A 26,969-nucleotide genomic window follows, 5' to 3' on the forward strand; every position below is an offset into this window, starting at 1 on the left:
TAGTACTATAAACACAGTGATTCCAGGACCTTAATGGTCTGGGTCGCCACAGCAGAATCCCCAGCAGGAGCTTCTGCACCTGCGGATACCTCGTACGGGCGTCGCGCAGCACCGTGCTGACGAAGTACACCGGGTGCTGCACAAGCCGCTTGCACGGTGCCGACGCTGCCGGCTCGGGGGTGGTCCCTGGGTCTGAGACAGTTGCTGGGGGCCGTTCAGCCCGCTGCCCCGCAACCTCAGTCCCCGGAACGTCTTCCTCCCTCTCAGCAACCAGCACCGAGCTGACCACCTGGTCCGTCGCCGCTAGGTAGAGTAGCAACGGCTCGCCCGGCTTGGGTGCGATGGGGACGGGCGGCGACTTCAGGTATTGCTTGAGATCTTGGAACGCCGCCTCGGCCTCGGGGGTCCAATCAATCGGACCCTTGTTCTTCATCACCTTGAAGAAAGACAGGGCGCGTTCGCCCAACCTTGAGATGAAGGGGCCCAGCGCGGCAACGCAGCCGTTGAGGCGCTGGACATTCTTCACCTTGCGGGGAGCCTCCATTTTCTCGATAGCTTCTATCTTTTGTGGGCTGGCTTGTATCCCCCTGTGTGAAACCAAGAAACCCAGAAGCTGGCCTGAGTCTACACCGAAGGTGCCCTTCTCAGGGTTCAACTTGAGTTTGACCCTGTGAAGGTTATCAAACGTTTCCCGCAAGTCATCAATCAGTAGAAGGTGATCGGTACGTGCGACCACCTCAGTGGCTGCTGCAGCTCCGTGTCCGGCAACAGCACGCACACGTCGCGGGTGAGGCGCTTCACCGCGGCAGAGATGGGAGAGCGTAAGCTCCCCCATGGATGCAGGCGACGCTGCGGGGCTCCTGGAAGCCCGGCTCGTCACCGCCAGTGCAGTCGGACTCGCGCTGCTCCTCAGCACGAGCCCTGTCTCGTCCCCGGGGAGGGCACTCCCTGCCGGCGCGGGCCTGGCCGCGTCCCCCCTGAGCTTCCTCCCTGCCGGTGCCATCGCCGGCAGGCTTCGGCCCCACTCTGGGGTCATTCGGGCATTCTCGGGAGAGATGCCCGATGTCGCCGCAGTTGAAGTAGGCGCCGGCTGCTCGGTGCTCCTCGTGGCGCTGCTTGCGCCGCTGCTTGATACCCTGCAGGATGCGGCAGTCCTGTGCGTCGTGGGTAGAGTTGGCGTGGATGGGGCAGCGGGACGCGTCGCCTTGCTTGCCGCCAGACCCGCCACCAGATGAAGCCTTCTTCGCGGGCCTCGGGGTAGCCCCCGAGTCCGCGGCGAGGACTTGCTTCCCGCTGCGCTTGCGGGAGCTCTTCTTCTGCGAGCTCTCACCAGGGCTCGCGGCAGCCTTAGCTGCAAGCTCGGGCGCCAAGCACCCCTCCTCAGCCATGGCACACTTGTGCGCCAGGGCGTAGAGGTCCTGCATCGTCCGGACCCGATACGTGCTCAGCTTCTCGTGCATCTTGGGGTTGCGGACGTTGATGGCGAAGGTGTTGATGATGGCGGCAGCCTCCGCCTCCGGGATGGAGTAGGAGCGGTTTGAGAAGCGGTTGACGAAGCTCCGCAACGTCTCCCCCGGCTTCTGCACCACGGTGTGTAGCTCCGCCATGGTTCCCGGACGCTTGTAGCCGTCCTGGAACGCGCTCACAAACTGCTCGCACAGGTCTGCCCAAGTGGCGACGAACCCAGCAGGCAGGTTGAGCAGCCAAGTTCTCGCTGATCCCTTCAGGACCATCGGGAACCAGTTGGCTCTGACCTTGTCGTCGGCGCTGATGGCATGCATCCCCAACATGTAGGTCAGGAGGAAATCCTTGGGATTCACGGTCCCATCGTACGTACCGAGCGCGGGCGCTCGGAACTTGTGGGGCCATGTCACCCACCGCAGCTCGCGCGTGAACGCAGTGCAGCCGTCCTCGGGGCCCATAGGAGCATCCTCCTGCTCCTGCGGGTGTTGGCGCTCTCGCTCGCGCCGGCGCCAGCGCTCCAGGTGCTGACGCAGATCCTCCTGCTGGCGGACATTAAAGATGCCGCGCGCGTCACCTCGCGTGACAGTAGGTGACGAGTCTGAGGACCCCTCCGGGTCCTCGCCTCCCGGGCCTCCCTGCGGGGGAGGGTTTTCCCCTTGTCGCGAGGCGCGGGGTGCATCTCCGCGCTCCGAGTTCTGCCCGCGGCCTGAGCCTGCCGGGCCGCCCTTGCCCTGTGGCTGTTGGGCGGCGAGCACGAGGAGCGCATCCAGCTCCGCGCTCCATGTCTCATGTGCCGGCGTGCCCTGCTGCGGCTTGTACCGTACCATGACCCGCGCGGCGATGATGGCTTCCGCCGGGGTTTGGGCTAGGGGAAAACGATTCTCCGACCGGCTACCCTTCGCCCTATCCCCGGGCGCACCCGGATGAGTCGGGCGCGAGCCGGTCGCGTCGCCTGTGATGCTCCGTGCTCCTCGTGCCGCTGCTGCCGCTGCTTCGGTTCGTCGGCCCGCGGGTCGCCCCGCTGTAGGGCGCGAGCGGCGTTGTAGCCGCTCGCACGGCTGGCTCCGGCGCTGGGAGCCGCCGATCCTCTCGGCTAGTTGTCAGCCGACGGTCGAGGAGGCGGCAGTGGCAGCAGCTGCGACGGGGGCTGCTGTGCTCGGGCAGGCTCAGGATCACCCTACTCCTGCGACGCGCGTGGCACGTTGTGCGACCGCGTGTGCGCCGCTGGGGCCGCACGCAGGTCAATCCTCGAGTCACTAGCTCGCTTGGGGGCATGGTGGCCGGCTCTGTCGTCGAGGTAGACGAGGCCGATGTTGATGTAGACGTCACCGCCGGCGGTCACCGGCGAGCTCTCCTCACGCGCCCCCTACCTGGCGCGCCAGATGTCGCAGCACGGGGCTTTGACACCGGGGGTGCGCGGGCACCCTCTTTTTAGGTTCGGCAGAGGGCGACGGGGATCGCTCCGGCGATCGCCGGTAGGGCCGATGCGTGGCCTGCAAAAACGCTATGAACATGCACGCACGTTTTACCCAGGTTCGGGCCACCCGGAGGTGTAAAACCCTACGTCCTGCTTGTCTGAGCTCGTATTATTGAAAGATTGAGTGTTTACAAGTTGCCGGGGGAGGGTCCCCGGGTGCTCTCTTTTTGGCTAAGTGCTCCTTGCTATTCTGGGCTAGGGCTAGTAGTGAACTGTGACTTAGTCCAACAAAAAAACCGAACCCCTTGACCGTTGGCGGGGGTACTCCTTTTATAGCCAAGGGGATACCACAGGTGTCACGGTGCATGGATTACAAGTGGCGAGCAAGGAGGTTGGGCAGCTCCTCCTCGGTGCGCTGACAGACATGCAAGAGCGCCAGCCCCGCGACTAGGGGTCTAATACCCTATAAACTAGCTCTGGGCAGCCACTGTTTGCCTGACTAAACGGATAACCCCCCTCTTGTCGGCTCATTAAATGTGTCTTGCGCTATACTCCTTGTCCTGGCGACCCTGCACACTGGGCGCCTGCCACGCGCCCACGTGGTGCTGCTGCTCTGTTTGCCCGGCCCTGCCTTCACAGCAGGAACCTGTGCCTGGGAACGCCTCCTCTCGGCGAGTTACCTCCCGGGAAGCGCCCAGGCGAGATTATTCCCCGAAGCCTCGCTAGCCCTACCGGGCTGGTAGCTTGCCGGGCAGCTTGCACGTTGCCGCTCGGGGTGCGATCCTCCCAGGGACCAAGCGATGCGACTCACGCGTCGTGCAGTGGTGGCACCCCGGGTGCCGCTGGTGAGACAGTCGCCGTACACTTGGGCAAGTTGACAGGTCGATATTTTTTGAATAGGTTCAGTCGACCCTACGGGCACGACTTAGTCCTATGTTTGGAGAGGCTTCGAGGGGGTCGTTAGCCGGGTGTTTGCGCCGAACTCGTCTTCCCAAATCACCTATGGCGAGAGATCTTTAGGGGCCGCCTCGGACTTGGTCCGAACTTGTCTTCCCAAGTGGCGAGGTTGGGATACACTCGAGACTCTAACCCGATCCCTCTACTTCGAGTCGAGGTCGTACTAGTCGGCCCGGAACCTCGAAACTAGGCTTCCTAAGTCGCGTCCCCGAGGTCGAGTCGAGACTAGGCTCGACCCAAGCACTCGAGAGCGGGCTCCTTAGGTTGCTCTAGCCCTCTCCCGTTTGATCTTATTCCAATGGAGAGAGTGAATGATACATGCCCTCCATGGGAGGTATTTATAGCCTAGAGGTCCATGACAAAATACCATGGCTACCCTTGAGGGAGGGGGAAAGTGAGGGAAAGTGGTAAACTCATCCCTACACCTTTCTTGGCCCCTACTCAAGCTCTTCTTCTCTTTTGACCATCGCATGAGAGGCTTGACCCGTTGACTCCTTTGACCGGCGTCTAGTTGGCATGGCTATGCCTTGTTGACAATTTGATCGGTTTTTAAAATTTGTTGACTTGGTCATCGCCACGTAGAATTATGGCCCGGCCCATATAAGTATTTTATTATATTACAACAAGTTCAAACACTCTCTGTATATATATTACTTTCATGGTAGAGATACAAGCCAGGAGTTGCACAAGGTGGCAATGTAGGGAAATACGGCGAGATAAATGCTTGAAAAACAGAGATGACAATACTATTCATGGTAGAGATACAAGCCAGGGGTTGCACAAGACGGCAATGTAGGGAAGTCCGGCGAGATAAATGCTTGGAAAACAGAGATGACAATACTACTGCTTGGTGGACAATAATAAAGGTAAAGGCTGCACAACCGATAATACTTCTGCTTGGTCGAGATGACAATCGACAATGCATGTCAGGAAGGAACTTTAGTCAAGAGGAGGAGAAGCATGAACTAACATGAATAAACTTTTCTAGCGGAATAAATGCTTGAAAAACAGAGATGCAAAGAAGTTCCGACTTTTGAATACCTGTGACCACGACGGTGCTGCACAACGGCAATCATAAACTGCACTTGAGCATCTGTAGAGGGCAAAGCAAAACTGCAATCAAAGCCCTCATCTATATCTATATGCTGGAGGCAGCAGTTGGAGAGCTCGTTGGCGAGCAGAGTAATTCCCTTGCTTCTTCACTGGCCGTTGGTTCCGTGGAAAACCCTACGAGGCCATGAAAGGAAGCGCAGTGGCATCTGGAGGGCATGTGGCTAGATCGGAAGGCATCGGCCGTGCTCTATCCTAGAGCGCGACTGCTCACTGAGGAGCCAACAATTCGTATGCAACGGCAGCGATCGATGGGGTCAGGAGGTGCTCCTGAATCCGAGAGAGAGGGAGGGAGTGAGAGGGGTATAATGGGGAAAGGGAGCGAAAGAATCGTTAGACCACCATGGTTTGAGGAAGAGAGGTCCTGCCGTCCTGGATGGATACATAAAAGCTTCAGTTACCAAATTGAGGAGCGATGAGAGAGGTGAGCAGCTGAGCTGATCGTGATTGATTATGCCATTGAGCAACCAGAATGGACAGTCTGTTGAGCTCAGGAAAATTAGGCAGTGTGGATCAATTATATGGGCAATATAGGTATATAGGATTTGTGCTCAGGATTCAGATTGCACACACCGGAAAGAGTTTAAGTTTCACTGCAATGGCAAAACTACAAGCCAAGATGTACCCAGTACAGCAAAGAAAACTTTAGCTCACTACAAGCAGCTAATCAAATCAAAAGCCTCAACACTTCAGATCCTAATCAACACTCATACTACCAGGGAAGATCGATCAACTTGCAGGCATCGTCAGCAGGGCACTTTCAGAAACACCTGCATCTGTTCTTTTTTTTTTCCCTTCCTCTTTCACATGACAGAGCAGGAGTTGGCGTTCTCGTCGTTGAACATGTCGGCCAGCTGGTCGTCCTGCCTGCTGACCTGGCTGGACACGTAGCCGTAGCCGGGGTCCACGCTCCGGACGTAGCCCGGCGGGGCCCGCCTGTCATAGGTGCCGGCGACGTAGGGCTGGCTGACGAGGCTGTAGGGCACGTACGGCCATATCTCGGCCTTCTTCCCCGTGGACTGCGCCTTCTTCAGCACCTTGCTCGCCTCCGCGTAGCCTGTCACCGTCACCTTCTGCTGCTTCCTGTTTATGTCCACTGATTGGACACCTGAAATCAGAAATCCCATGGTTAATCCAAGTGCTAATCCACAAATGTTCGGTTGATGTCATTTACAACATCTTTCTTGTTCAGGATTCAGAGGCGAGTTCTGCTCCTATCCTACATGCTCTGGGTTGCATCGGTTCTCAAGTAAAACTACAGTTCAACTTTTCCAAACTTCAAACCATATTCTCAATCTTAGCAAAATGTTTCAAGGCAGGAGAAATTTCTCTTAACGTTCTTGAAGGAGCAATGTGAAACGTGCTACAACAAGATTCAGTTTGAAACATGCATATGCCTTAACTGTTCTTGTAACTACAGGTCAATAGTTTGTCTTTGCTGAGGATTTAGGGAAGAGAAACTCTGTTATTGTGATTCAAGGAGCATGTTGCTGAATGTAAAAAAACTAAAAACTATATACTCCGTACTACATTCAAATATGGTGGGACAACCGGACAAGATTGATCATGAAACATGCACACATGCCTTACCTGTTCTTCTAACTAATGAGGAGCATTTTGGGGGAGGTGGCAGCAAAAAAAAAATCAGGAAATTTATACTCATGTCATACTATATTGTTTATGGGTGGCATACTCACAAACCATAATATTTCTTTAGCATCCAAACATAGGTAAAACTACAGTTCAAACCATATTTAAAACATATAGTTGAACAGTTGATCTTTGCGAAGGATTTAGGGAGGAGAAACTCTGTTATTGTGATTCAAGGAGCATGTTGCTGAATGTAAAAAACTAAAAGCTGGACACTACACTCAAATGTGCTGGAACAAGATTGATCATGAAACATGCACACGCCTTAACTGTCCTTGTAACTAGACGAGCAGAGGAGCAGAGATAGAACCTTTCAAGGAGGAGAGTGCATTCTTGACCTTGAGCTCGCAGCCCTCGCAGTCCATCCTGACCTTGAGCTCCACCGTCTGCAGCTGCCTCCTCTTCTTCCTCTGGCTCCGGCCATGGCCTCCACTGCTGCCACCCAGCAGCCCAGACAGGTACTCCAAGGTGCCCCCCATTGCAAACTCTCAACAGCAAGATGATGAAGCTCTCAAGAACAAAGGAGACCCTGAGACGAAAGAAGCTTTTTTTTTTCTCCAATGTGACTGGCCAAAGATACGAGAGGAAGCAAGGCAGGGCTATCATTTATATGGTGCTGCAGCTGCGTGCCCTGCTCCTTGTGCAGTGACAGCATACAGAGACTTGGAAAAAGGACTGTGTGTGAGAGACCTTTTCCCTCTTTCTCTCTGCTTTTCTTTACAAGTTTAGTACAAGTTACAACAGTGGTTGCGTTGATGTGACCAGGACAAGAGAAATCAATGGTGCGAGGAAATCAATGTCTTGTGGAAGGAAGGAAGGGAGAGACGAGACCATTAGTGTGGCCTACTAGTAGGTTGCATGCACTCTGTGCCGTGTGTTGCCAACCATGTGTGCATGCAGTCTCTCCTCCTCTATCAGTCTGTAGGCCTTAGGAAAAGCACGTAGCCAGGACCAAAGCAGGGCTCTGCAGCACAAAAGTTGAAGAAAAAAAGCCTCTGGATGTCTCAGGGAAAGAAAGAAAGAGAGAGCAGGTGTGCAGAAAGGTTTTCAGGGTCGAGGGGAAGAAAGAAAACAAAACCGAAAAGGGAGACGCCACTGTACGGCTGGCTCAAGAAGATATTTCTTGCAAAGTGCAAGCGAGGGAGGAGGTAGCAGCAGCTTGTGATCACCAGCTGCTGCGTTTTGTTCAAGGCTTCATGCCTGTGCGCGAGTCTCGAAGACAGTAAAAACTTGTTGCATTTCGGTCGAATTCTGCGTTTGCGCAGCAGCATGTAGCTGAATGGTTGGTGAATCGTGGCCCAATGGATTTGGTGTTGCGCCCATGTCAATCGTCTACGGTTGCGTTTGCGTGCTCTCCGTTTCCTGCAGAGTCTGGACTCTGGATACGACGACGGACGGAATAGCACTGACATCGCTGTTCTGCTCCACTCCCTGGCTGACCCCCCAACTTTCTGAACGAATCTTTCTAGCCGGGGTTGAAAGTGTATGCGTAGAAAATCGGAGATCTCTACTACACTAATTTGTAGCTTTCGGTTCGCCACTGAATGCTGAGTTGCTTCCAGGGTGCTGAACGTCGCGATCGAATCAGCGGCTCAGCGCCAGGAATTCCTTGTCAAGCTAGCGGGTCAGTGAATGAACTGGACCACGGCAACATCAATTCATAGTGAGCTTAACGTGCATTCAAACCTAGCAAAGCTATGTAAATAAAAATACTAACATAGCTTTCGCCTTATCATGCTTGACAACAGTTGAGATTCTCCTAATCATATCAGGTGTAGTAACCTAGTAGCGCGTTGTAGTCCTCGCTGGAACAAGATTTATACTAGCAGTACTCCGTATATCTTTGTCTGCTGGCTGGTTGGCTGGGGCAGCTAGCTTTCTGGTTTTCAGCAAATAAAATGGCCTTGGAAAAATTAATGTAATGTAATGTGCCATCATTCATTTGTATGGATCATAAACATGGAATATAGTACTACTGTCGTGAGGTTTGATTGCTCGGTGGTTCAAAGAGGAAGAGTGCATGCATGCATGGTCGGGACTTGGGGACCAGGGACAGAGGTACACAGACACACAAAGCACAGGAGGCCAGGCTACGCTAAGCTACGCCTTGTCCACATCGAATTCCAAGGAAGAGAGCAGAGCAGAGCAGAAGCGTCAGATACTACAGGGGTAGACCGTAGACCGGTAGATAGCTTCTTGCAGCACCAGAATTGACTCCACACCAACCATGACGGCAACCAACGCAACGCCCAAACGCAACATCACATAGCTTTCGTGAAGAAAAGGGGGCATCAGGACGGTGCGCTTGCCCACGCAAGCGATGCAACTTGCGAGCTGCCCGCCCGAAATATCACTCACCATCGCCTGCATCTGCATGCATAGCAGCATATGGGAGCATTGCACTGAAGCAACTGCTGGTGGCTTTGAGGAAATTATGTTTCTGACAAGAATGATAAAAAGCCATGGGTTTACATTTTGTCTTTGACCATACAGTCCCCTTCCTACGTTGGAATATGATCTTTAAGACCCTACGTTGGAATAGGATCTTTTAAGACCCTGTTTAGGCCAAACACGTCGACTGATCTCTAACTAAAAAAACAGAAGCCTAAAAAAACTAAAGAAACAGACTTCTCAATAACAACCGTTTAATTATTATGATTTTCAAAACACAGAACAGAAAAATGCAATAGATGCAGTCTTTCTGTTATCACAGGGAGATCGAAAAACCGCAGGGTTCCTTGCAAGCATTCCTTGTTTCTATAGGAGCTCAAGGGCAATAAGGTAAATACTGCAACACGTGGATAGATTTCTGACCCAGAAACGAGTTTCTGGAGTTGGCAAAGGGATTTATCCGGGGCAAAGCAATATCTAAGGGTCACCATACTGTATCTAACAACACACCAAGCGTTTGTTTCCCAAAAGCTGAGGGGGGAAAGGCTTAGAAGGAGAGAAGAAAACAAACAGTGGTTGCAGAACTGACAGCCTATTTCAACACCAACACAGGCTAGCTTACCAAAATAATCATCAGTCTAGAAGGGGAAAGCGATGGCCCTTCTGTCGTCCTGGGGGAACCATCAGAGACTTGAGCTGTCTGTCATACAGCACTGATGTTTGACAGGAGAAACTGGTGCAATAATATTGGATCACTGATGCAACTGTACAGGCAAAATCCTGAGTTGAGCATAAGATAAACAGAAGCAAGCAATTGTACTGCAGCTCTTAAACTTTCATGCTTGGAGACTGAGAATATCGACACTCGGCCCCTCACAGCAAATAGAGTATACCTACCATCAGCAGCCAGCAAGATGGCACTCATCAACCCAAGAAATAGCTTTATTGCAACTTTATCGACAGAATACTTGCAAAATTGTGGTTGCTTTCCTTCACAAATTATTACTCAGATACGGCAATGTAAGACCTTTCGGTGCATTCCTTCTCCAATTTGGAACAAAAAAATAACCAGCAGTATGGTCATTTTCAGCCAACATGTTAAAAGAGAAGCTGATTTTGTGAATAACATACACATTAGATACACATCACTGAAAAGAATGGGACATGAGACAGGGAGATTGCTACCATCAGCATATAAATTAAAGAAACAGTATGTGGAAAATTGCTTGCTCTGAGAGGCACCACCGCGCATAGTTTGTCGAGTGGTGAAAGCCGGAATGGTTAGAATCTTCCGATCCGAATTGCAATGCAGCAGTGGTGCTGGTGGGTGAAGGAAGGGTGAAAAGAAAGAAGACCTATTCTATATGAGAGCTTTGATACCAATTTGATGCATCTCACGCAACCGCCAAACTGCATAATATGATTCTTCTTCTGGCACCTCATCACTATCCATAAGTTGCATGGCCCATTGATAAAAGACAGTTCGAATGGTATCCTAGCATAATTCAAGAAAAAACAGAAATGTCACTTCATTTAGATGAATCGTTCAAGGGGTGCAGGCAATCACGTGTGCTTTGTGCTAATCTACACCTTTGAGCATCCATAGTTGCAGATATTAGAAAATGGAAACTTAAGCCTACCACCTGAACATTCAACAAACTGCTTGTGTTTGCATAGTTCTACCATAAAGCTCGAGAATTGAAAGAACAATCTACGAAATACTAGTCAGGTCCAACTGTCCAAGCTCAAGTTTTGGAGCCAACATGAAAATATTCCACCTAGAGGTTGGCTTGCAGTGTAGATTACATAAGTTAATTACACATTCTCAGGCATCACGGGAGATACTGCTTCTGTTATATATTTCATTCATTCAAATTTAAGGTTACTAAGTGATAAGAAAATTATGCACAAATAAATACCATCAAGGCATGGGATTAGCATGACAGAATTCAAGGGTTCATCACTCATCCACTGAGTTAATGAAGCTACCAGCCAATTTCTGTGAGCCTACTACAGAAACAAGATATATAAACACAAACAGCATAGCTACATATGCCCCCCTACACGTAGCATACCTGTCCTCCTTCTGTTATTTGTCCTTCTCTATCACGAACACAATGAATCTCCTGTGTTTGGAACTGAAATGAAGTTTGGAAACAAGGATACATTCTGTAAGCAGAACAAATAAGAAAAACGACAAAAAAAAGTACTCAAGCCAACTAGGCAATTACCATTACTACGATAATGGGTGCAGATCCCAACATCTTTGTTTCCCTTACATCAGCATCTGAAATGTGCAGAATCTGCAGAGAAGCAATGGAAAATCAGAAAAGGGAACCTTTTTTGAACGAAGACGCATGTTATTACGCGGTTTTACATTCCAGCTTAGGAGCAGCAAACTATAGTTTGCAGGACTGAAACAAAATCTACAGAAAAAAGGCCTAATTTGACTGGGTTAATTAAGGACATTGAAGGAAAATACGGATAAACATACTTTGTGGTCAAAAAATATGCCTTGTGATGCATAAGCTTTCCTCTCTCCTTTGCAGCGTTCAAGCAATTCCTTGGTGCAATACTTTTTTAAAGTCCCCACATCACCCTGAAAAATAACATGTAATTTTGAGATTATAAAATTGCTAAAAATATCTATTGCCGTGCATGTAAGACAGCATGTAATCAATAGTATTCCATCCTTATAAGTGTACACATTACAACAAAAAGAACATCCCACATCATTAGCATGACCAGCTAACATGCTCCATTATCAACCATTGGTGGGACGAAAATCTAAAAGTGTTTGACAAGTAGCAAAGAGGCTTGAACCTGCGTTTGGCATTTAGGTTGATTATGATATGCAGTGCTTTCAACCAGATTTTGCCTACTTTACCGTTTGGCTAACCAACTTTTTCCTGCTTCCATGACTATTTTTCCACAGCAAATTATTAAATAGGTTAAGCACACAACACAGTTCAGCAGCCACAAACTAGGCCTCAGCATCATACTTGTCTAAATGATGTGGAGTGTATGGAAAAGAATAAACAAGAAATTTCGCAAAGAGAGATGAAGAGCGTCAAGGAGATTGCTATGCTCATCCAAGAGGAAATTAGATAGCGGCACAACGGTCCATCCTAGAGTGGGGGCGTGGATCATTCAGTTGTTCAATCTTTGTGAACTTATCGCCATGAGACGAAACTTGTTTGCATAAATGTTTGTATCCAAGCTATATGAATAGCAGAGCACCTGCTTGTTTCCGGAAAAATGATGACATTTCTTTGCTAGCCAGCTGAGGATTACCTTTGAATATGCAGTAAGAACAGGTTTGATCATTTCTTGAACATCACCAACAAAATCAGGTAATGAGAAGGATCTGTGGACAGAATGATGAATATAATTCAGCAACATTCTAAAACTTCTCAAAGTAAAGTTGCAAGTCTTACGGGTCTCGTCGCCGTATCTCCTTGAAAGACACTGCAGTTGAGGTCTCCTCAAAAATAGATTCATTAATACTGCACGGAAAGAGTCAAGAAAAACCAAGCAGAGAATCATCATTAGATACATTAAGTATGACCAAATGGAGAGAATAGATAGCAAGTGCTTTGCAACAACAAGAATACATTATCACATTTGGTTTTCATTCCATATTTGTGTGACCAACTACATGGATAGTGGCAACCATGAATGCACTTGGCAGTAACAATACAGTGTTTTCAAAACACATAAAGCAATGTCCTTAGCGCAGAAACAAATAACATACATAAGGTTGAAACCAAACAAAGTTCATAAAGAAGGAATAAAATCATACTCTTGAATTTTCTGAACGACTGGATGGTCACTTGTCTCCCAGCGTTCTCGGACATCCTCAGCTACCTACAATTTGCAAGTGCCAAACATATAAATCAATAAGCATGACCCACAGTTCCATAAAACAGGTCTGTACAGCATTTTGTACGCTTACCTCTTGTCCCTTGGTTACGACCGGTTTGGTGTATTCATTAACTCTCTTATAGACTGGATGAGCTCGCATCTTTAGACAAAGAAAACATTTTAGATGGTAGATTAATGTGGAAAAAAAAGGAGGTAAAATCAGGGGTCTCCACTAAAGATACCTTATTCTTGATTGCTTCCCATTTTTCACCCAATACTGACTTCTTTGTTGGTACAATAACTATATCAGTTCTTGTACTTTTCTCTACTGCAGCAGAAGCATGCCTAGCATGTTTTTTCTTCTTTCTGCTAGAGCTGGAGCTTAGCTCTTCTTTGACAATTTCATATCCCTGATTAGCTAACGTCGAGACTCTTGTGTCCCTCAGTTTTGCAAATGCGCCAGATAAAACTGGTGAAGCCGATAAAATTGTTGACCTCAATTTGTTAAAAAACGCATAGCTACTTGTGGCCTCTTGGGACTTGTCATCTGAGTGTGAGGACGTCTCAGTTCTCCCATCTTTCAAATTTTCATGCGAACCATCTCTGAAGCTTGAGGTTTCTTCTTTTCCTAGCCCAAAACTTTCCTTCACCTGTCAAGAATTCTACCAAGTCAAAGAAACCTTGTTTAAAAAACATGATCCACACTCGACTGGTGGTATTCATTTACCACATACCTCTTCTGTAGCAGCAGACATTTTGTCTTTCACATTTGCAGTAACCTACAAAGGAACAACCAAATCTCTGAAAATTTAACAACGAAGTAAACAGAACATGTTTTGCTGGATCAAATTTTTATCTTTGAAGACAATTATGGCTGACTTACCTTTTTAGATGTTGCTTCGGCTTCAGCCAAAACGTCATCAACGCTCTTGGAAATTGTCTCGGCCGTTTTCTTAGTTCTGCATAATGCATTTTTTATTATAATAACTTCAAGTAAAACTCTACAAAATCTGGGAATTAATATATACAAAGGCAGATCTCAGTGCACTGCCATATGTATACGACCCAAAATGGAAAAGTTGAAAGAAGTGCATTGCTTTTATCAACTTATACCTTACTTTGAGATCTTCCTTTACCACACCAAGTTTCTCACTAAACTCTTTCATGGATTTCTGGAATTCAGGATTACTGCAAATTGAAACATTGAAGTAATAAAACAAAAGGAAAAGAAAAGAAATATATGCTTACAAGCATAAGGGGTCATCATAGGTGGTAAATAATCAAAAGGAAAAGTATGTTGATTTTTCTACAGGCTAGAAAATTTGTTTAATGTCCTTTTGGATTTTGTTCCTAGAGAGTAAGACATACCTTTTAGCCTCACCCTTCAGGTGCTTTGAGAACTCATTGAAAACACTTAGATTCCGATTATTCAAATGCCTATATCCAGCGGCGGTTTGCACATTGACACTTGTTGCCTATACCATGTTAAGGGAATAGATGGGAGTCAGTAAATTGCACGCAGCAACTTAAAGCAAGGAATACAGTATGAAACTGAAGCGCATGGCAAATAAAATCCCAAAACATCCTATGTTGCGTACATTTCAGATTGAAGGAGAACAAAGACCAAGAGAACTCTTTTCTGGCAACTACATCAGTTTAATTTCAAGACATTACTTATTCCTTGTATACAGAACCATAGAACAGCAAGCAGCAGGCTCCTCCCTTTTTCTTTTGGTCAAAACCATGAGACATATTCTTGGAACTCATTTTTCTCCTTGACAACATTAACCAATGGTGGTGACTGTTATTTCAGAGCATACAGAAGAAGTTCACAAGCTGTGGCCTTTCCTATTACTGTCTTCTCTTAATGATCATTTTGGCACAAACAGTGGATGCTCAACTATTGCAGCCATTGGGCTCTTTTCCCTTGGTTCCAAAGTTAGATACTGCAACATGAATGGTAGGCAAGGAAATGCGCTTTTAGGGGTGTTCATAAACGGTTTTCTAAAACCATTATAAACCAGCTACTGTTCAGGTATTCGTTCTTAAAAAAAAAAAACCAACCAGCCACCACAATTGGTCATAACACTAGTGCCTCTACTATAAGTGAAAACTGCCAGTTTTAATGGGTTTATGCCAACCCGTTCCCTATGTTTCATCTAAAGTTATCATCCTTGTTGATCCTCCAACCATTCTCAGTACAATGATCACATAAATAACGCAGCTCAAATAAAGTACACCCAATGCCTGACACTCTGCTACCTTCTCATGCGTGGAACATTACCTTATCGTACTAATAAGGTAATTACCTTATCGTACTAATAAGACCACAACGAATCAAAACGAATACTGGACAACACATACGCTAAAGCTATAATCCTCATATGACCTGAATACTCCTCGATATTTCTCCAGTACACTAAAGCTACAACTTTAACTATACAAAAGGAACCAAAACGGGCAGTTTGTAGCAGAACCTTCGCTAGAACTCCAAATCTCCAATATACCAAACCTAAATACGACTCTACACGCATTCCCCCTGCTAACAACCAATCAAGCCCCCAAGATAATCACACACTCACCAATCGCAGCGCGGCCACCGACGAGGGCCGCCTCAGAGCTCGGAGCAGCGCCGAGGTTGCCATCCCTAGATGGAGAGCAGCAGGGAACCGCACGGAAGAGGTTAGACTCCCGGGTCCTTCTCGAGCGGCGGCGGCTCGCCGGAGGTAAAGGAGGGGCGCGAGGGGGAATAGAAGGAAGGAACCCTACGACTAATTTGACGCGTGCAAAGGTTTAACAGAAAGAAAAGAGAAGAAGGGGAAGGACCGGATTGTAATAACAAGAATTTTGTGCGGCGATTGTTGACACGATAAGGTAATTGTCCACGAAAGGGGAGGAGGGGCTAGTTGTGATAATCATGGTACTCGCACAAATGTTGCCAATGTTTACTTGAGGCGAAAGAAAGTCATAATTCAGGACGCAGAGCCGGAATCGAAATCAGGAATTTCGGGGAAAAAAAGATCCCGAGTAACTTATGTGCTTAAAATTTTTTGCAAAAATAAAAAGGATTTTGGATTTTGAATTGCACCTTAATTGTGTGAAAAATAGTACTCATTTCAATTCATAATAAGTGTCGCTAATTTAGTACGTTGGCACTTGTTATGGATTATGGATGGGAGGGAGTACAACTTTAGGTTTTGTTTTTTAGAATGTCGGATTTTTCTCTTGGTTGAAAGCAAAATGTTTTGTATTAAATTTTATAAGCACGTACTCTCTTCATTCCAGATAGCATGCATGATTGTAGTTCGTTTTTTCATCACTAATCTCCCGATTTCTTATATATACTCGTATGATTCATGCATGCAGAACTCTGATTCTTGGGATCTCTTTTAATGCGATTGGCCATATGCATGTTCCGTGCACAATGTTGGACATGGCTCCGATGCCGAGGAGGCAATTGACATGTGGGCCCATATGTATGACACCGGACCTCATTTCCACAAAGCTGGGTGGGCTCTTTGCTTCAAATGGTCACATGCATGCCACATGCGCCATGTTGTTAGGTGGCATGTGAGGAGCCACAAGTGTCTAGAAGTGATGGTGCGGTTAAGTAGCGACCATTTTGGCGTAGTGTGTGTTTGTCACACACGACAATATGGAAGGGAGGGAGTAGAAGACACGAATTTGTATGTAACACTGCACAGGAAGGAGGAGGCCATTTTACTTTGCTCTCCATAATTTTGTGTTGAAAAATAGAAAAGTTCACTAAAGATAATCAATGTAACATCAGTGCATATCCAAAATCTATAAACAAGTTTTGCATAAGTCATGCAACGCATAGCTCAAGCTTCAATCTGAATCGATGTGATTTAACATATTTTTATCTTAACAAACGAATAGAACAGGTCTCTTGATTCCTCAAAAAAAAAGAACCTGTCTCTTGAGATATGAACATGCACCTTTTATTGTAGTGGTGATGATGATGAGGTAATGACGATGGTGATATAGAGTTGTATTGAGAAGTTGTAGTTGGGAACGTTTCCAGGAGAACACTGGTTCTCCTTTTCTAAATGATGAGTGCGAGCAAAAATAAATGCGATCGATTATTATAAATTACCATCCAATACACCTCATGTTGTTTAAAATAATATTTGCCATCCAAGATCCTCCCTAGTGGAAGCAAGCGGAGACTTGCCCAAGTTGATAAGTTGATGATCCTAACATGCAATTCATTCAAATCGATATTCCAAAACACACATACATCTGGGCTCTGAAATCTTCAGGAGCTGGAGAGAAAGAAAACGAGAGAATGGGAGTAGCTAGGCCACTTATATTTGATCATATTCAGATCTCTATCCCCGGAGATTACATATCTCGGATTAAGAGTTTGGAACTGGAAAAGAGTTTTACCACATAACAGCAGCTGGAAGTCTGGAACTGCTGCAAGTTACACCATGAAAAATCAATTATAGCAGCAGTGCAGCACCAACAATGCAAGCAGCCACCTTGCGATTTTTCATACCATCAAACTGGCAAACAACCAAGCTCCAGCAAGAGTGGACGACTAAATAGGTCAGAATTAACTTAATGACATTTTGCCAGCCACACAATCAAAGCACACAATTATGAACAATCAAACCAATTTTAACAGATTCCTCAGCAAAAAGGATTCTTGAGAATAGCAGATCAGCTTGCAAAAAGAGTTCAGTGCCATATATCTCTCATTATTCGGAGCTAACCTTTGCTCAACACTCAATAGATGCATCATGGATCAGGAAGCATCTATTTCAAAGCTAAGCGATCTAAAAAACGCCAAATTGTATAATTCCAGTTGATATCTTGAAGCCTCTTAAAAAAAAGTTGATATCTTGAAGTTATATTACAGTTACAGACTGGCAGCTCAAATTTCGCTGCAGAGATGATGCCGCTCAGATATTCACCGATCAAGTTCTACCTTCAGTATGAGCCTCTACTAATATCAGAAGTCTGAACAGCAAAAGGAACTAACCTCAATTTATAGCTTTATAAGCACAATATGCAAATTTACAAGAGATGTCACAAGACTTAATTTTATACATTATCCATATAACTTTGTACACATTCAAGAAATTTGATTTGCATCAATATCAACATACATAAAGTATGTAAGTGCATGAAACCAACTGCAACATAAAATCAGTGTCGGAGATTCAACTAGTGGATGTTTGAAGTCAGCTATCCAGCTCTTTGGTTTTGTAAGTTCCCGAATACATGCACTGTGCAATATGGTACACATCTTATGCAGATTGATAGTGTGGCATCCAGTAGCGAAATGATCGAAATACTTGCCTTCTAGCAGAATATAAGACAACTAAAACTCTTGTGAAAGAAAACTAAATCCTTTGTATTTCAGGTTCATTTGTTACAAGACAACGACTTATCGTTGGACTTTGAACAATTTCAGTACTCTACAATAACTATCCTAGGGAAGTAGGGATAACCATTTTATGATCAAACAAAAGAAGACCATACAAGGTCACTGGAACCTTTATCAATTAGACAACACCTTCATGATATAATGTCTTGCTTTATTATTTTGTAACCGCAGAATCATCATACAAGCCATATGTGTATGGACTAAACTATAAGCCATATGTCTTTGGACTAATCACTAAATTATGCAAACTGTAGACAACTGTTAAATGTGTGATCTATCAATGGCATCTACCTTTAGTTCAAGAAGAGCTACTTGGATCTGTAGGATAACCATTTTCATGCACTGATGCCAACAAGAATTGCATATCTGTATACCCTCACACTAGTCAAGGTGGCTATTGAAATGTTCAATCCAGGTTAGTAAGAACACAGCACATCATCACCTTATTGCGTGGTTCAGGAAGATATATCAGTGATTATGCTTCGAGGCTAGTCATAAGCTACAACAATGCAAGCAAATCCTGCATCTTCTTGCACCCCTACCCGATTGCGCCAATCCCAACAAAATCCAATTTAAACAAATTAAAACACACACAGATAGACAGACGCTGCATCATCTAGGAACCGAAAAGGGGAACACCTTTCGCTCGCTCCGGATCACTCCAGCGCAACGGCGGCCCCGGCGGCCTTGAGCTTAGCAGCCAGCGCCTCAGCCTCCTCCTTGGGAAGGCCCGCGCGCACCACGACGGGCGCCTTCTCCACCAGCTCCTTGGCCTCCTTCAGCCCCAGGTCCGTCATCGCGCGGACCTCCTTGATGATCTTAATCTTCGCCGCGGCGTCGTACTTCTCGATCTTCACGTCGAACGCCGTCTTCACCGCCGCGGCCTCCTCGGCGCCCGCGGACCCGGAGGCCGCGTCTCCGGCCGCGCCAGGGCCGACGCCGGCAGCCGCGCTGGAGGTGAGCGAGAGGCGGAGCTTGAGGCGCATGAGTGCCGAGTAGTCGTCCAGCTCGGTCGAGGAGAGGGCCATGAGGTCATCAGCTATGCGCGACAGCTTAGGGTCCTCGCCGGCGGCGGTCGCCGTCGCCGTGGAGAGGCGGCGGAGGCGGGGGATCAGCGGCGCGAATTTGGAGTAGAAGAGTGGCATTTTGGTAGTTTCCGGGAATTACCGGGTCGGGGGTAGGGTTTTGGCTCTTTCGAGAACAGCCTTATAGATCACGAAGACGTAAATACGGAATACGTGTTCCAGGAATATAAGCGGATTTTGGATAGTACGCTAGGATAAACAAGGGACAGGTCTTTGCTAATCCGGTACCCCCACCTGTCAGTGAGAGTCGGTCATTGCCTGCTTGCTGGCTGCTAGTCCTCTCCAAGACTCCAACTCTCCAAGGCAGCAACTGAGCATATGACCCCACCCCAAAGGACACACTCGGCGCTGCTCGAACACCAGACCACATTTCTCTCTCGTCGCTCCCCGCGGCGCGGCGGAGCAGAAGCAAAACCCTCGTCGAAGTCGGAACTACGGCGGGTGGGGATCGCGGGTTCCGATCAATGCCAGGCTCGACCCCGTCCCGCAACTCCGCCTCCTTGATTGCCCGATAGGGTTCTCCTGCACCTTCCTCCTCTCCGTGATTTATCTCCGGGGCCTGTTGCGGAATTGCGGAACTTTTCCGGTGCTGTTCGCTTCCGGAAGCGCGCCGCCACGGAGGGCTCGCTGCGGTTCGTTTGTGAAATCGCCTTTCCGTCGCTTGTTTATGAATTTTTAGTAGGGTTTTGCGGGTCGGAGCTTTGATCTGGTGGCTGCGTGCTTGTAGGTTTTGGAATTTGGTGGCTTGGTGAAGGGTGGTGTGCGCTGGCCGCTGGGCACCGTTGAGATCTGTCTTCTCGGTTGTTGCGAGGTGAGCTCCCGTCCGTTTATGATTCTTAGGGTTTTGAAGCTTCGTGCGATTTTGAAATGTTTGGTTAGGGATTAGTTCGTTGGTATCAAGGGTTTTTGAGGGGTTTAGGTGTAGGCTGCTTTGTGAGAGGGATTGATAGTGATCGTTGGCGTTTGCTGTTCGGTGCTATTTGCATGCTCGCCTTTGTGGTTTTGGTATGCTCTGGAGTGAATTCTGTGCCTGGGGTGGGGATGCTTATGTGCACACAATTGCCTATTTATGCAATTATATGGAGCTGATATATTTTAGACAGTTATACTAAACTTTGCGATTTTCCGCAACTAGCATGCAGTTCCTGTCGAATACTCAGTGCAAAATTTCTGTTCCAACATGGAGCATTTCACAGTAATTTGTTCCACCAACATCTGATTGTTATGTCTTAGATTATTTTTGGTTAATTAGTGTGTAAACCGTCACTTCATCAGAGTTCTTACTTGCTAGTTGCTACAATGCGAGAGCATATATACTTATTATGTCTTCTTAAGACTTGCCATAATTTTGTTCTGCAGCTGAGGGAGGAAACAATTTAGTTTAGTTCATAGATCGGAATTTCTTATTATTTTGTTTTACTATGCTATTAAAATTCATGGTAACTGGCTTTCCCATTCCACGACACAGGCGAAATTCTGCCAGCTGCAATGTTGACATACCCTGTGCTGAATGAGAGGTCAATTGATCAGTGGAGCATCATGGAACTGAAGGATGAACTCTGTAGGAGGAACCTACCTATCATAGGTTTGAAAGATGATCTTGTGAAAAGGCTCTTTGAGGACCTTCAGGGTAATATTCTTGGTGGAGAAGGAACAGGTGGCGGAGCTACCGCTGATGATGATCTGAAAGAGGACAGTACTTCTGGTTCTGCTGATACAACTATTGGCCTAGCTACGATGGAACAGAGTGTCGATGAAGTTCCTTCTCAGGTTGCAACTCAGGAAGGGGATCTTGTTGTTTCTTTTACAGAAGATAGTAAGGAAAGAGCAGTTGCAACTACAGATGTTAATGAGGAAGCTGTTGTTACTACCGATGAAATTAGTCAGACAACGCTTGTTGCTGCTGCAGAAGTTGTCGTTGCCCCTCTAGTTGATGTGGCAACAACAGATAAAGTTTCTCTATGTGACACTGTGGCAACTAAACGAGATGACCTTGGATCAACTCCAAGTCACGGTACTATAGTGAAGGAAGTATATGCACAAGCTGATGGTCATAGCGCGATTACTGCAGAGAAGGCTTCAGAGGAAGGCACCAGCAAGAAAATCATCGCTGATGATCTACCATCTGATGTTGCCAGTATTGATGTCAAGTTGGATGCAACTTCTGCTTTAGGCAAGTTAGACGCAGACATTCTAGAGCACAAAGCATTATCATCACCTCTAGATGCTATTGCGCCAACTGTTCCTTGTGGTGTTGATGCTGTTGCAACTGCACCAAGAGAGAATGCCGTGACCCTGATTCCTATAAATTCGGGTGATCTGAAAGATGAGAAAACTCCTAGTTCTTCTGGTGCATCTATTTGCCAAGCTGTGATGGATCATATTGTCGATGAAGGTCATTCTCAGGAAGGAGATCATGTTGTCTCTGTTACAGAAGCTAGCAAGGAAAGTGCAGTTGCTACTACAGATGTTAATCACGAAGTTTCTGTAACTACCGGAGAAGTTAGTCGAGTAACTCTTGTTGCCGCTATAGAAGTTACCGATGCCCCTCTAGTTGATGTGGCAATAACTAAAATTTCTCTAAGTGATGCAGTTGCAACTAAAGGCGATGATCTAGGATCAACTCCCAGTGACGGTACTATAGTGAAGGAAGTATATCCACAAGCCGATGGTCATAGTGAGATTATTGCAGAGAAGTATCCAGAAAAAGGCACCAGGAAGAAAATGTCTGTTGATGATCTACCATCTGATGCTGCCAATATTGATGTGGTGTATGCAGCTTCTGTTAAAGACAAGTTAAGCTCTGACGTTCTAGAGCACAAAGCAGTATCATCACGTCCAGAAACTATTGCACCACATGCAACTGCACCAGGACAGAATGCCGATACCTTTATTCTGAAGATAGATTCAGGTGACAATGCTTCGATGAACGATAACCAACATGATTCTGGGCACACGATCATCACCTGCCAACCAACCTTGTCTAGACCAGAAGACCAGGTATCTGAGGCCAGCTCAGATCTAGGTTCTCAAATTAAGTGTGTGTTGATTTCCCATGATAATATATCAACTAATGTAATGGGTAACCTGAATGCTGACAGTTCTGATTTAGAACTAGAGGCTAAGCGGGATATGGTCAAACCACCATCCAACATTCCCTCAGTAGGTGATCATTTGCAGGCATTCAACCATGACAAAGAGTTCTCTAAGAATGATATATCATTCCAACAAGTACAATCTACAACCAGTATGAACTTGGACAAGAAAGAGATCAGTCACAATGGTGGTTCTCCTGAAAATCTAGATTTAGACAGGAGCTCAGGTGATGAAATGATGGAGGATGTCATGGAAAGTAAACACGTTGATCCAAATATCAAATCTGGTGATCTTGGAGGAAAGAATGAGTTTACCAACTCAGACTATGAGGTAAAAGAGGTTATTCTCATTGATACTGTTACCAATGATTCATCTGTGCATACAAAGGCCATTGCAGCTGAAGGGAAAGCAGTAACTCCATCTGAAAAGAGGAAACCTGAAGGTTTGTCTATCTTCTTAGAGTGTTGGATCATTTCCTGTATCCCCATCCTATACGAATAGCTTGAGTCATTTGTGCAGTCTTCTTATATCGTTTTCTATGACATTTGTGTGCAACTGTGCATATCATTTTCTAAGACATTTGTTTATGTATCTGTGTGCAACTGTGCATATCATTTTCTAAGACATTTGTTTATGTATCTGTGTGCAACTGTGCATGCACACTTGCTCTTAGTGTTCAGTGTAAGTTCATTGTATGTGTTGTATGGTCGTTGTCGTTGTGGATTTTCTTTTTGTCTTTTATAAATCTGGCATGAAACAATCATACCTCGTATATTCTACTCTTCTATGGGTTTGGGAACAGGGCAGCTTTTTTGCGGTCATTTAGTAAGATTTGTTCCCGTCATTGCACATGCTACATCCCTCGAGTGAATTTGGTAATAATTGATCAATGGTTTAATACATATGAGTAAAAATGCACCGGTGGTCTAGGGACATGGCACGTATGTGCACTTTGGTCACTCACCTTAGATAATGTTGTGCGTTGGTCACAACTTCGCAAGTTGTGCACGCGCGGTCAAAACTTGACGCCGTTCACTATGGGAGAAACCTGTTTCGCCGAGTGCCGGTGGCTTTGCCGAGTGTATTCCATCCGGCACTCGGTGAAATAGTCTGCCAACACTCGGCAAATGCTTTGCCGAGTGTAAACAAGGCTTTGCTACTGGCACATGGCAAAGCAGCAGATTCCCATAGTGGTTAGTTAAATTGGACGGATGTCGTACCGACGTGGGAGCACAGGTGGGCTGTATTTTCACGAAAGAAACACCTTGAATCATTCCTCCTCAGTCTGCGCTCCTCACTTATTCTCTAGCATGGCCCTGTATGTGACCCCTTGAATCATTTCCCCCCACAAAATTCAGCCAAGAGAATGCGCAACCAAATATGCAAATATTTGCGTCTAGCCAAGAGAATGCATGACCAAATATGAAAATGCATGTATAGCAAAAGTTATTAAAACCTTATCTGAGAAACCTCCTTCGCCAGCTCCGCCACTGGTCAGAGCCCCGTGGGCACTACGCGGATGTGGTTGTCCGGTTGTACTTCGCCAGCAGCAGAGCTTCGTGGCGGCACCACGGAAGTTGTCTTGCAGCGACAACGGAGGTGACTCGAGTTCAGCCACGATTGTAGGTTAAAAAATGTCCAGCGGCGACGACGGATGGGGATTTAGGGATTCAACCAGGACAGGATTCTTGATAAAAGTTACTACCTTAGTTTCTAGCTATAAGAAGTCCTAGCTTTTTCGTAAGTCAAATTCTCAAAGTTTGACCAAGTTTGTAAAAAATGTATTAACTTCTAGAATATCAAATTAGTATATTATGAAAAAATATATCATAATGGATTTATATAAAACTATTTTAGAGTCATAGATGTTTATAGATTTGTTTTTATAAATTTGGTCAAAGTTTAAGAAGTTTGACTTAGGACAAAGTTAGGACTTATTATATTTAGGAACGGAGGCAGTATTAAGTTATTTTTCGACACCCTGGAGATGGCATTCAGGGTTCTTCGCAAAAAATGGGTCCCTCGGGCTCTCACTTGAGTTATTTCCATACAAAATAGCTTTTTGTGGGACCCTGTGAGCCACATCGGCACACAATCTGTCAAAATTAACTGATAGTGTCAAGTTTTGACCGTGCGTGCACAACTTGCCAAGTTAGTGACCGGTCCACAACATCTTTTAAGATGATGACCAAAGTGCACATACACAGTGGCAGAGGTCGTGGGGGGGGGGGGGGCAGCGGGTGCCCTGCCCTCCCTAATATTTGGAAATTACGCCTAGGTCCCTGACATGTGTGCCAAGTTTCTAGACCACCAGTGCATTTTACTCTATATATCATCACGTTTTTGTTCTAACTCACTGTTAAACGCACAGCCCAAGAATTTCTTGCAAATAAGCCCATCAAACGTCAGCGCCATGTGTATAATCTCAAAATTCCTAAGCAACAAGCATGCGGACCAAGTGGCTCTGATGCTCCCAAGGATGTGTTTCAGCCTGCTCTAAAACATTCTTTTGGCAGGTCTGATTCAACAGAAAGTGGAGAAGCCCACAAAGTGCACATTGGTGAGATTTATCTACATTTCTGGTAAGGTATATGAACTTCACATCAGTATCTAATTCTTTTCTTCTATGTCCATATTTCAGTGCAACCTTCTCTGAGACCCGCAACAACTTCCTTGAGAGTTGATCGATTCGTTCGCCCGTTTACTTTGAAGGCTGTTCAAGAGCTTCTTGGTAGAACTGGATCTGTTTGCGGCTTTTGGATGGATCATATCAAGACCCACTGCTATGTTACAGTATGTCGTTGATTTCATTATATTTCATGAGAAAATCTTGTCAGAAGTGCATTCCAAGAATCAGTATCCACCCCTTATATGACCCTTTTCAGACTTTGCCAATTTTGCCATTCATGAGGTTACAGATGAAATCTGCTACTCCCTCGGTCTCATATTAAGTGACTTTCTATTACATTTATCTAGACGCTTTTTAGACATAGATACATCCATATTTGGGTAAATTTGAGTCACTTAATATGGATGGAGGGAGTAATTTATAACAACAAACAGTTGTGCTTTAGTCTGTTGCTGCTAATAGATATCGTTCAATGGTCAGTTGCTTTTTTATCTGGCCTTGGAAGGATTGTCTTTTGTTTGTTTTATGGTAGTTAGTATAGAATTGCATGCATCGACCAGTTCACCCAAAAGCTAGAAGTTGGTTTCAGTATTACTCTATGAAGGTTGCAAACCTGAGAAGTTAGCCTTGTCGCACCTTATTGGTAGTTCAAAGGATTTGATGATGCATCACATGTTTTACTGCTTCTTCCAATTCTGATAACGTATTGGTGTTGACTTGCACGTTCGTTTTTCTACTCTGATGCACAGTACTCTTCAGTGGAAGAAGCTGTGGCAACCAGGAATGCTGTTTACAACCTCCAGTGGCCCCCAAACAACGGTAATTACTTAGTTGCAGAATTTGTTGACCCATGTGAGGTGAAGCTCAGACTTGAACACCCTCCTCCACCGCCAGTGCCTATCAGGCTCAGCACAGATACAGTACCAAAGGCAGCACCCTTCCATCAAGCCAAGGCTAACCAAATGATGGCTGCCTCACGGGGGCTATTACCTACTCCGCAATCTCCTATGATGCTGCCTCCTACTTCTACTCCAGGGTCGGGAAGGGAGATGCTTCCACCCCCTCCAAAGGAACCTGTTAGTGATACAGCTCCCTTGTCACTCGATGAACTCTTCAAGAGGACGCAGGCCTCCCCGAGGATTTTCTACTTGCCTTTATCGGAAGAGGAGATGTCAGCCAAGCTGGCAGCGCGCAGCAAAGGAAAGAGGGGAGGGTAGGGGGCTCAATTCTGCTGCTCCGGCTGGTATGTTGGTTATCATTTGATGTTTTGAGCCAAAACTCGCTGGAATGGTAGTCGTTTTAATGTTTTATTCATCTCTTCTTCAGGCACCAGCGGCATGGATCAGCAGATTCTCTTCCTGTCACCCGACTGTTACCGCCACAGCAGTTCATACAGAAGTACCAGTTGGTAGCTACCGATTGTAGCTGTATGTTTTAGTGTCCTGAAGAAGCTTTCGAGGTCTTTGTCTTGGAGAACCGAGTAGTTCCAGTGTAAATTGAGCTTAGCTCTAGACTCTAGTCGCTGCATCTGTCTGTTCCGAACTGTTAACATTCGCAAGGCAGCCTCAGATCATGGTGGACTCGTCACCTTTTGGATCAGTTGAACGAACCGCTGCTTTTATTTTGATGAACTTGTGGCTATGCTTATGCGGCTACCCGGCTGCTCTTGTTGCGCTGTCAAGTGAAAGCATTTTACCCTGTACTTGGAAGTTTCAATCATATGAATTTGAATTCTGAGGTTGGCATGCTTTGTAATATTCGTTCTTCTGAACTGGGTGGATGTTGCTTTACCGTACTTACGCTGAAGTCGGATTTATCAACAAGCGAAACTGCACCTGCCAAGTGATACCTTTCGTGGCGGATATTACAGAGAAACAAATCGTTTGAAAG

At 46.3% G+C, this 26,969-nt stretch overlaps 4 protein-coding genes across 5 annotated transcripts; 1 reads left to right on the forward strand and 3 right to left on the reverse strand.

Moving 5' to 3' along the window:
• Positions 1-5,470: 5,470 nt before the first annotated feature.
• Positions 5,471-7,292, reverse strand: LOC100837356 (heavy metal-associated isoprenylated plant protein 23). Its single transcript, XM_003562595.4, has 2 exons — positions 6,909-7,292; positions 5,471-6,056 (listed from the first exon to the last, which is right to left on the reverse strand). The coding sequence occupies exons 1-2, from the start codon at positions 7,075-7,077 to the stop codon at positions 5,752-5,754; spliced, it is 474 nt and encodes a 157-aa protein (XP_003562643.1). The 5' UTR covers positions 7,078-7,292; the 3' UTR covers positions 5,471-5,751.
• Positions 7,293-9,957: 2,665 nt separating this feature from the next.
• LOC100837656 (mitochondrial import inner membrane translocase subunit TIM44-2) lies at positions 9,958-15,641 on the reverse strand. The gene is made up of 14 exons (XM_003562596.4): positions 15,436-15,641; positions 14,222-14,328; positions 13,967-14,041; positions 13,737-13,812; positions 13,588-13,632; positions 13,096-13,503; positions 12,945-13,013; positions 12,792-12,856; positions 12,427-12,495; positions 12,284-12,356; positions 11,484-11,588; positions 11,221-11,292; positions 11,065-11,127; positions 9,958-10,484 (listed from the first exon to the last, which is right to left on the reverse strand). The coding sequence occupies exons 1-14, from the start codon at positions 15,496-15,498 to the stop codon at positions 10,350-10,352; spliced, it is 1,425 nt and encodes a 474-aa protein (XP_003562644.1). The 5' UTR covers positions 15,499-15,641; the 3' UTR covers positions 9,958-10,349.
• A 2,762-nt stretch (positions 15,642-18,403) lies between these two features.
• On the reverse strand, positions 18,404-19,453 carry LOC100837964 (50S ribosomal protein L7/L12). Its single transcript, XM_003562597.3, has one exon. It carries the CDS (start codon positions 19,412-19,414, stop codon positions 18,926-18,928), a length of 489 nt encoding a protein of 162 aa, XP_003562645.1. The 5' UTR covers positions 19,415-19,453; the 3' UTR covers positions 18,404-18,925.
• A 237-nt stretch (positions 19,454-19,690) lies between these two features.
• Positions 19,691-26,817, forward strand: LOC100828438 (apoptotic chromatin condensation inducer in the nucleus). Of its 2 annotated transcripts, XM_010236972.3 has the most exons (8): positions 19,691-19,986; positions 20,082-20,165; positions 20,823-22,892; positions 24,822-25,010; positions 25,092-25,243; positions 25,829-25,898; positions 25,974-26,322; positions 26,406-26,817. In XM_010236972.3, exons 3-7 carry the CDS (start codon positions 20,843-20,845, stop codon positions 26,294-26,296), a joined length of 2,784 nt encoding a protein of 927 aa, XP_010235274.1. In that variant the 5' UTR covers positions 19,691-19,986; positions 20,082-20,165; positions 20,823-20,842; the 3' UTR covers positions 26,297-26,322; positions 26,406-26,817. The 2 variants fall into 2 exon arrangements, with proteins under 2 accessions (XP_010235274.1, XP_003559928.1); XM_003559880.4 differs by having other exon boundaries at positions 25,829-26,322.
• The last annotated feature ends 152 nt before the right edge of the window (positions 26,818-26,969 follow it).

The sequence above is a fragment of the Brachypodium distachyon genome, chromosome 1 (genome assembly GCF_000005505.3).
Source record: "Brachypodium distachyon strain Bd21 chromosome 1, Brachypodium_distachyon_v3.0, whole genome shotgun sequence".
Classification (NCBI taxonomy): Eukaryota; Viridiplantae; Streptophyta; class Magnoliopsida; order Poales; family Poaceae; genus Brachypodium; species Brachypodium distachyon.